This window comes from Trichophyton rubrum (assembly GCF_000151425.1).
Source record: "Trichophyton rubrum CBS 118892 genomic scaffold supercont2.1, whole genome shotgun sequence".
NCBI lineage: Eukaryota > Fungi > Ascomycota > Eurotiomycetes > Onygenales > Arthrodermataceae > Trichophyton > Trichophyton rubrum.
This window is the reverse complement of record NW_003456428.1, coordinates 234,069-243,494: the sequence shown is the minus strand read 5'-3', so window position 1 is coordinate 243,494 and position 9,426 is coordinate 234,069. Positions and strand designations below refer to the sequence as shown.

General features: G+C 47.3%; 4 protein-coding genes across 5 annotated transcripts in view; 3 read left to right on the top strand and 1 right to left on the bottom strand.

Moving 5' to 3' along the window:
* Positions 1-88: 88 nt before the first annotated feature.
* Positions 89-1,691, bottom strand: TERG_00093 (uncharacterized protein; the record flags this gene model as incomplete). Of its 2 annotated transcripts, XM_003238053.1 has the most annotated exons (5): positions 89-856; positions 910-1,119; positions 1,180-1,241; positions 1,311-1,498; positions 1,576-1,691. In XM_003238053.1, the coding sequence occupies 5 exons, from the start codon at positions 1,689-1,691 to the stop codon at positions 89-91; spliced, it is 1,344 nt and encodes a 447-aa protein (XP_003238101.1). The 2 variants fall into 2 exon arrangements, with proteins under 2 accessions (XP_003238101.1, XP_047605002.1); XM_047749039.1 differs by lacking the exon at positions 1,576-1,691 and having other exon boundaries at positions 1,311-1,455.
* On the top strand, positions 1,650-5,764 carry TERG_00092 (uncharacterized protein). The gene is made up of 2 exons (XM_003238052.2): positions 1,650-4,611; positions 4,675-5,764. The coding sequence occupies exons 1-2, from the start codon at positions 4,422-4,424 to the stop codon at positions 5,445-5,447; spliced, it is 963 nt and encodes a 320-aa protein (XP_003238100.2). The 5' UTR covers positions 1,650-4,421; the 3' UTR covers positions 5,448-5,764.
* Positions 5,765-6,220: 456 nt separating this feature from the next.
* On the top strand, positions 6,221-8,324 carry TERG_00091 (uncharacterized protein; the record flags this gene model as incomplete). The annotated part of the gene is made up of 2 exons (XM_003238051.2): positions 6,221-7,250; positions 7,344-8,324. The coding sequence occupies exons 1-2, from the start codon at positions 6,798-6,800 to the stop codon at positions 8,322-8,324; spliced, it is 1,434 nt and encodes a 477-aa protein (XP_003238099.1). The 5' UTR covers positions 6,221-6,797.
* Positions 8,325-8,770: 446 nt separating this feature from the next.
* Positions 8,771-9,426, top strand: part of TERG_00090 (uncharacterized protein) — a gene marked incomplete at its 3' end in the record, with an annotated part of 1,387 nt that continues 731 nt past the window's right edge. The window contains exons 1-2 of the mRNA XM_047747550.1: positions 8,771-9,027; positions 9,097-9,273. Coding sequence (XP_047603507.1) covers positions 8,782-9,027; positions 9,097-9,273 — 423 coding nt within the window. The 5' untranslated portion in view covers positions 8,771-8,781. The remainder of the gene's footprint in view (positions 9,028-9,096; positions 9,274-9,426) is intronic.

Here is a 9,426-nt window from a genome sequence, read left to right as displayed (position 1 = left end):
TATATTGGACATCATTCCAAATATCCAAGGAGACGGGAAATGGCGAACAGAGGGAGTGATTTGTGGTTTGAAGCAGAGGTTGTCTCATTTACAACCCCTTTAAACCACCCTCGAACTCACTAAGGTCGTACTCCTTGGGATACTTCTCAAGGATGCGCTTAAGCTCTTCTCTCTGTTTCTTTACTTCAGGGGTAAGCTCTGCAAAGACGTCGGTGAACATTTCCTTCAGCGCAGGCTTCTTCTCTCTCTCGGCGGCAGCGAATTCCGCAAGGACGTCCTTACGAAGCTGTTCACGGGTCTCGCGCTCCAAGTCTTCGTTCCAAATGCCCTTGTTCTCCATCCACTTGCGGAGACGAGAGATAGGGTTATCACGGCGCTTCCAATCCTCAACCTCGACGCGGGCACGGTAAGCAAAGCTGTCATCACTAGTACTGTGGTGAGAGATACGGTAACTCATGGCTTCGATAAGAACGGGACGCATTGAACCCTCAAGAGCTCGCTTCTTAGCTTCAAGGGTGGCTTCACGGACCGCGAAGATATCGTTTCCATCAACACGGATGGTGTCGATTCCATAACCGATACCACGGCTTGCAATTCCATCTCCTCGGTACTGCTCTAGGGTTGGAGTAGAGATGGCGTAGCCGTTGTTCCGGCAGATGAAGATTACAGGGCAGGAGCGTGTGGCAGCAATATTGAGAGCAGCGTGGAAGTCTCCTTCACTGGCTGCTCCCTCACCAAAGTAGCAGGCAACTACTTGTTTCTCGGCATTAGGATCTTGCAGCGCCTTCATCTTAAGTGCGTAAGCAGCACCAGAAGCATGGGGTATTTGAGTTGCGAGGGTTGATGAGATGGTATGCTAGAAGTGAGGTGTCAGAATGAGCACAAAGCAGATGGCATTAATTAACTCACGGTGTTCACGTCCTTGCCTCCGTAGTGGACAGGCATATTACGACCCTTCCCAGAGTCATTGCGATTGGAAAAAAGCTGGCTCATAAACTGCTTCAAGGTGAACCCACGCTGCTGGAAGACACCAGTTTCCCTGTACTGGCAGAAGATGACGTCTTTCATAGATAGCGCAGCTGCTGAGCCAACAGCGATACCTTCTTCTCCCGCAGAGACCTAGATGCAAACTGTAAGCCGATATGGCAACGCACCATCAATCAGACAATGATAGCTTACCATATAGAAACTAAGACGGCCCTGTCTCTGTGCCTCGAACATAATCATATCCATGATGCTTACTACGTAAATTCATCTTTCGGTCAGCCGAGGCGTATTTTCGGGGCCTAGCGCCGAAGCTCTCTCCTTACCGCTCAGCATATTCTTGTACCAAGTGATAACCTCCTCATCCTTGACGTCAGGCGGTCCCCTCGACTTGTCAACAATCATACCCTCCGAGTCCATTACCCTATATGTCGGAATGGCTGGGTTCGAGGCAGGGGTGACGAAGGACATCTCGGATGTGAATTTGCTGTTCACGGCGCCAGGAAACCGAACACTAAATTCCGAACGTATCAGTTAGCGCTCGCCCTGCTCAGATGCTCGACAGAGGGCAATTGCTGCTCTGATACTGACTGGTCTGAGCCTGGTGGCTGTGACACTGAGCTGACCCATCGTACCCTGCTCATAGGCAGTCTAGAGGCGCGCAGCAAAGCTCCCTGGGCGGGGCGGACAAGGCGAAGGACAGGCATGGTCGGCTGTCGGCTGTGTGTCTGGTCGTCTGTCTGGTCGGCTGTTCGTCTCTGCTGTCTGTCTGCTGTACCGTGATGGTATCAATTGAGACTCGCCTTGACTGCTCGATGTTGGCTCTTCTATCAAATGAATCTCAGCGCATTAAAAAAACCGATGGCAGCGAAGTTGTTTCTCTTCCCGCTTTGGGTGAAAGGTGGGCAACTCGGCTGGCGTCGGCCTAAAGCAGGTCATGTGATAGTTTAGTCAGATATTAGTAAATTTCAGATTATGTAATTTGCCAAGAGAGTCAAACCTTCCCGCTAGTAAAAGTCAAGATATAGGTATGCCAAGAATTTGGCTAGCCAATAAAGTTTAAGGTTTGCGGGGACCAATCGCATGATTTATACCTGCGGCCGGTCATTGTATTTTGAATTATCACAAGCTCCCTGATTCTCTGATCGACTCTATTCCATGGCGGAGTTCCAGCTAGGTGAATAATAACATATGGTTCTCCATATAGGTGGCATAGAACTGTGATTCTATGGGGCGTCTTCGTATGTTGCCGACAAACTGAAGAACAAGGATGTAGATTTAGTTTCACCAAGCAGCTAGTTAAATAACCCGCTCTCTAATTAAAGGGTATATAAGTAAGACCGGTCTGAAAGCTCTTATCAACTATATTGTTGAGACCGAAGTTCACATTATTGGTGCTGGTAGAACACCCACCCGACAGACAAGAAAAGGCGCCTAGCAACATATAAGCGCTGACTACGCTACAATTTGCGGGGAAAAAGCGCCTTGGTCGACTTGGCACAGGTTTTCAATTATCAGACGAATTTAGCGCGGGATTTAACTACTTACTTGAAGCACGGCTCGTTTGTGCTTTTTATCTGCGCGACAAGGTTATCCTGGTGTAACAATCTCCTTGTATGGTTCGGTTTACTTATGTGGATCTTCTAGGAAAGTGGCCGCACTCGCTCAGCTATATTTCATCAATGTACGGAATACGAAGTATATTTCAAAGCACATACTGCATACTGCATATTACAAGTTTGACAAGGTAGTTTTCTTTGATTCAAGGTTTGACTCTCATGCTAGGTCAATATAGTGATTCGAAGTAAGGCTACCCTCTTCCAACACATAACGAAGAGTATATTTTATACCCCTTTTGGAATTTGATGTATTGGGAGGTATGTTTGGGTAAAATGGATGGTTGCTGACAAGAAAATTTCCTTCAACTCTGGGCTTCTCTTGGAGATGATAAGCTTCTTGCAAGGCGTACTATGCAACGAAATATGTGAGTTAGCTATTCTTGTTGGTTTCCTTATTAGCCTTTTACAAGCTAGACCGTCCCATGAATCATGTTTATTGAGCGATGTAGAAAGCCCTTCAAATTGGCTCATTTCATAGCGTGTCATTTAGTCAGTTATCCAGTGGTTAGACAGCAGGTAGTTAGCATGCCCGAATCTGTACTTCGAAGCCGCGCTTTACATAACGCTCACCCGATATGTCTTTTCACAATGTCAAACTAGGGTCCATAGACACACCACAAGATACGGCAGCGGCTAGGGCAGGCCATGTAGAGCTATTTTAGCTGAAGGAGGCCCTTGTCATTAGTAGGCGAACACTGATCCATGAGTACTTATTCTCCTCTAGGCAATGTGGTAGTCATGCAACCCCTGAGTCAGCTGTAAGTGTAACCTCCGTTCATTCGGGTTGTCTTTCTATGTTTTCAAGATTCTTTCAAGTCGAGGACATTAAAAATGTTTTGAGCAGCCGTTACACGCATGATTCCTTCCAATATATGTTCAATATATATTGCTCACAACTACCGGCATGCAGGTCTTATAGCCAAGATCAATCACCGTAACAGGTGCATCACCTGGCAAATCAAATGCAAGCTAGCTCTTAGAGTGCTTCAAAGGTAATATGAAGGGAAATAAAGCCATTGTAATAACTGAAAATCGGAGGGTTTTCAAAGCGAAGAGTTTTCACACCCTTGCTTTGCCAACAGAGATGTGAAGACCTCAGCTCTTACGCATATTCTCATTGTTGAAGAATAGGAGTTTCAAGCTAAAAGAAAAGTCGAGTAGAAAGCTCCATCCCAGGCTATTACACTTGCTATAAGCAATGTAAAGACTGGATGAGTTGAGCTGTCCTTGCCCTAAAGAACACCACACAACTGAGCCCAGTTAAGATATAATATTAAGGTCCTAGGTATATTTATGTCGTGGTCAGGTCAGACTATAATTCAATCTCCCTTTCGCATATAATTTTTCCAGGATTGCTTGCTGAGTCTCGATGATTAGTAAATGAAACAATTTAGAATCCAGCATTTTGGTCTGTTGTGGGTTGGAAACGCAGGCCTGACAGCGCTCACTTTCATCTAGCGAGAAGTCGTCGAGGTATGCTCTTCGATGTGGTAGTCATTATTCCTAGGTACTGCAAGGCAGTCCCACCGGTAGACTAGGATATAGTGAAATGCTATATATATTGTTCATTGCACATTCATACTTGTGAGTTGTTGATGATACCAGGGCCTCAGCTGAAGCTTAGTCCCAGACTTTCTGCTATAAAGTTTTTGGGGCTCAAACTTGATCACATGATATGATTTATTGTGTTACATAATCTACAGGAATTAAATTTCTGGAGCTTTTTTGAGCTTCAGAAAAGCAGCAAAAGAGTGACTGGAGAAACGAGAGAAGCAAAGAGAAAAACAAGGGGTGCAGAGAGATAGAGCTGTTGAGATAATGAATATGGCATCAAGAAGTGCGTGGCGAGGACTGCATTGGAGTGCAAAGAGACGGCCGCTGGTGCCTCAAACCCCTTACAGGTGTTTCTCCTGCTCTGCTCGACTGCAGAACCCAGGGCAGCAACCTGATGAGCGTAAGACTCATTTTGGCTTCGAGACGGTGCGGGAGTCTGAGAAGGAATCTAGAGGTAAGGTATCCGCCTGCCCTCAGTTAGTCGAGTGAAGCTCAGTTTATTGACTCTCACATGCAGTTGGTGCCGTTTTCAGCTCAGTAGCTCGCTCCTACGACACGATGAATGACTTCATGTCACTCGGCATTCACAGATTGTGGAAGGACTATTTTGTACGATCGTTAAATCCTGGCCGTCAGTACGCGCGTGAAGGCCCCGGCAAAAGTGGCAGCAGTGAGGTCGAACACCAAGGGTGGAATATACTTGACGTTGCTGGTGGGACGGGAGACATTGCATTTCGCATGCTGGACCATGCCACAAACATCAAGCATGATCAGTATACTCGGGTTACGGTTGCTGATATTAACCCAGACATGCTAACAGAGGGGAAAAAGCGGAGTCTTGACACGCCATATTATAACTCCGATAGGCTGTCGTTCATGCAAGGCAATGCAGAGTCAATGCCATCCATCCCATCCAACTCAGTCGACCTCTACACTGTTGCGTTTGGCATCCGTAACTTTACCAACAAGCAGGCTGCGTTGGAGGAGGCCTACCGCATTCTCAAGCCTGGCGGAGTCTTTGCATGTCTCGAGTTCAGCAAGGTGACCGTCGGCGCTTTCGATAAAGTATACAAGCGGTGGAGCTTTGGTGCTATTCCACTTATTGGACAGCTTGTGGCCGGAGACCGTGCCAGCTACCAGTATCTCGTTGAGAGCATCGAAAGGTTCCCCAGCCAGGAGGAGTTTCGCGGCATGATCCGCAAAGCCGGCTTCCTTACTCCAGGCGATGGCTACGAGAATTTGTCATTGGGCATTGCAGCAATTCATAAAGGAGTCAAACCCTTGAAGTGATACTCCTCCCGCTGCTGCCGCCTACCCTCCTCTAGACCACCGACGGCAGACTTCCGTTCGGTGAATAGTCAGCAACTCTTTGCTTTTTTGTTCTCGTTCATGCCGGACAGACAGGCATGAAGACGACGCTCGCATTTGTACTACTATGCCATGTAATTTTCTGATTTTCATCAAAAATATCGATAATCTCGCTGAAGCATTGACCTGCACATAGTTGCATCCAACATTCCATGTGGTGGTCAGAAGTTGCTTTTTCTTTTCTCACTATCAACAGATGATTCCATCATTGATTCCATCCCACTGGCGCCTCTCGCACAGCATGCATGTCAACATCCCTTGGCTCTGCGCCAGACTATCATCTTCGCAAAGAGAGTTCAAGATTCCTCAGCATCCGCCCACTCTATCTGTTTCATCCGTACTGGTGGTGCGCACAGCTAAACTGCTCCGTCCGTAAGGCACACCCCGTCCTTCTCGTCTTCTGGTCTCTGGAGAAAAACTCCGCCAACCAAACTTTTTTGCTCAGCCCCTTAACTAGTTACTCTGGATCCCATTGTTCGGCAAGCATATACCTCCATCTCCAGCGTCCAACCTCAAAGAAAGCTGGATGGCGAAATACCAAACCACGGGCCAACACTTTCCGCCTGCGACTGACTAAGCAGTGAACCTTGATCTTATCAATCTAAAACCCGCAGACCTTTATTTTTTTTTTTTTTCCCTCCTCTCGGCTCTTCTCAAAACGCCTCTCGCGCGGTGCCATCCCCTCCAACACACGCAAACACCCTCACAGAAGCTGCAGAGGCGGCGGGCTTGGTTCTGATTCCAGCCTGTCACACTTTGGCCCGGCTGCTTAGCAACAGGCACACCCCCTTTAAATCCGACATACCAGGTGCCGTGCCCATTGGCTGGCGTGCCGTTTGCATCATCCCTGCATCGCAAAACGGCCCTGGGGCAAAGATCCTGTTGGCCTGGAGGCCTTCTCGGGACTCTTCTCCTCCCTCGGATATTCCATTCCTCCGTCTACCCTGGGCCTTGGACCATTTTTCAGACTTCTGGGAATATGAATATATGAGAACAGTTTCTGTCTGGATCCCCTATCTTTACCGTTGTTCCGGATTTCGTTTTAGCCGAACAGTGCTTGGATTCCATTCCTTTTTTTTTTTTTTTTTTCTTTATTTTCCCGTAAATTTACTGTATACTTTATATTTTATCGACGTGATACAGATACCAATATCCTTTGCGCCCCCGCTGCTGAGAAGCGGTCGATAAACACCCCTCTACGATCCAATTCTCTAGCAGGCCTGCGTCTACGCTGCCTTTTACTGCTGGGCCCTAACGAGTACTCTTCACAATATGGTGTCCACTCTCTACGCCAGGAAACGCACTCGCCAGCTCTCTCCTATGTCACCTCCGATAGTTCCTTCGAATCCACAGACCATCAAGTCGAGTCTCATCCCACCACTACCCATGACTCCCCCATACCCGGGCGTTGATTCCGCATCCTCGTCATCACCCCATCCATCGTCCGTCGATATGGCAATCCATGTCATTGCTACGGAACGGGCCGCCCTGGAAAACCTTGAGCGAGTCTATAGCACCAACGAGCTGGCGCGGAATAACATGGAACGAGCTGTGGAACAGATCGCCAACACTATTAATGCAGGATCCAAGCTGATTGTATGTGGAGTGGGGAAAAGTGGTAAGATCGGGGAAAAGGTCGTGGCTACAATGAACAGTTTAGGGATATACTGCTCGTTCCTGCATCCAACGGAAGCGCTACACGGAGACCTTGGCATGGTGAGACCGGTAAGTCCGACGGTTTTTTTTTTTTTTTTGTTTTCTGGGATTTGCTCCCTCTTGCTGGATATGAATGTGGTGCTAATACGGGGACTCACATAGACGGACACCGTCCTCTTTATCACATATTCTGGCAAAACATCTGAGCTACTGCTCGTTCTTCCACATCTTCCCTCGACAACATCTGTTATTGTGATAACAGCGTACAAACAGCCATCATCGTGTCCATTACTAGCTGGTTCTAGTAATGCCAACACGATTCTACTTCCATCGCCCATCCATGAACCAGAGGAAGTTTCGTTCGGTGTTTGTGCTCCTACAAGCTCGACCACCGTTGCACTGGCTGTTGGCGATGCTTTGGCTCTCGCCGTGGCTCGACGACTTCATACCACACCTGGAAGAGGGCCTGCTGAGGTTTTCAAGGGATATCACCCTGGTGGTGCTATCGGAGCTGCTGCAGCTGCTGCCGCTTCGACATCAATATCTGGGAGCTCAACACCCCTGACTTCTACATCAACTACCCCTTCACAGTCGATGTCCGTCAACGGCATTCCAGACGATCATGAGTCATCATTACCACCTGCTGGCACAACTCTTTGTCGTTCAATAACAGATATCATGATCCCGGCAGAGTTAATCCCCACAGCATCACCAAGGAACGGTTATCCACTACGTGTTGTTGATGTGATGCGTGCGTCCCTTCGAGGCTCGACTTCCCAGCCTTGGGCTTTCATACGGCCTGGCTACATTGTTTCGCCCCGAAGGCTGCGGAGCATGGTTGCGTGCAATGACCCAGAAGATAGTATTGAAAATGTTGACCGCGATATGTCGATTGGACATCAAAGTGAAGAATGGGTACGCGTACCCAGTACAAGCACTGTTGACAATGTCCGACAAACCCTGGACCGGCAAAAGCAAACAAACATTGCAAGCCCGTCAAATATAGCCACGAAGCGAGATTCAGAAGGAAACACAGTACACCGCAAACGACGTGTCATCAGCGTCATCAATGAGATGACCAACACGGTAGTTGGTTTTGCCGAAGAAGAAGATTTAGAGCAAAGTGAGGACATGTTCAAATGAGCGACTCGGAACTCTACGTACCAGATACCTGCACATTAGATTAATTTTTTTTTTGGCTTTCATTGGGACTTGTATAGCGTTTTTTGTTCCGCCTTTTCTTTTGGGCTAGATCATCATATATACAACAATCTGCGCATTAGCGCTTAATTAAGTCATTATCCAGTTATGGAGCGGTTTCCGCGCCAGCATAATTATAAAACCTGACATACACTGATAGCTTTTGCTTGCCATTGCCATGCTCATTTCATTAGATATTTAACCTACATAGCCTTGGTACCTCAGGTTAAGTTGCGTTTATTGGTAATAGAGTAGTTATAGTTCTTATCGCAACTAAACTAGCTTGTCAAGATAAGGCGGGAAAAAAATTGTCTTGGCGCATAATAATTGTTCAACTTCCAAAACTTCGAGTATCAAACTTATTGGAACTATCACCGCCCATCCAGAAAGCCGTGAAAAAATGGCGAAACGAAAGCGCGATGTATCGGAAGAGGACGGCTCGTATAACTGGGGCGATAAGAAGCTGAGAATACAGAGGCTACGCCTTGACCAGACGGTCCAACATGGCGTGGTGCTTCTTCATCGCGCACTCAAAGTTGCCAGAGGATTCGAACGGCAGAAGCTAGGTCGGAGAGAAAAGGCCGCAAGACAAGAGAGCGATAGAATGCTATTGAATCGGCGTTTGAATGAGGTTGAAGCTTTGAAGGTGCGACACTACTGCTCTAATAGCCCGGATGTTGAGCTCGAGACCAATTTCTAACCACTGCAACTTCAGGCCTTAGATTTGCATAAAACCGCTGAAAGATACCTTATAAAACAGATGGCTAAAACAAAACGAATTGCCGAATCACCTGTATTTATTCATTTGAAGCTTGCGGAACGCATATCAAACGAGGAAAAGAAGAGTGATGCTGAAGCTAATGTTTCTGCCCGGTTGTTCAACTCAAATCCGGTAAAGAAAGTCTTTCCAGGGATTATGAATGATATAAGGGATATACTAGGTTTACCTGGGGACACGGAATCGAAGAAAGCCGCAGCGAGATGGGGTCAACAACAGTTAGCCAAGCGTACGCGAGAAGATATAGCCATGAGTGATGATGATGAG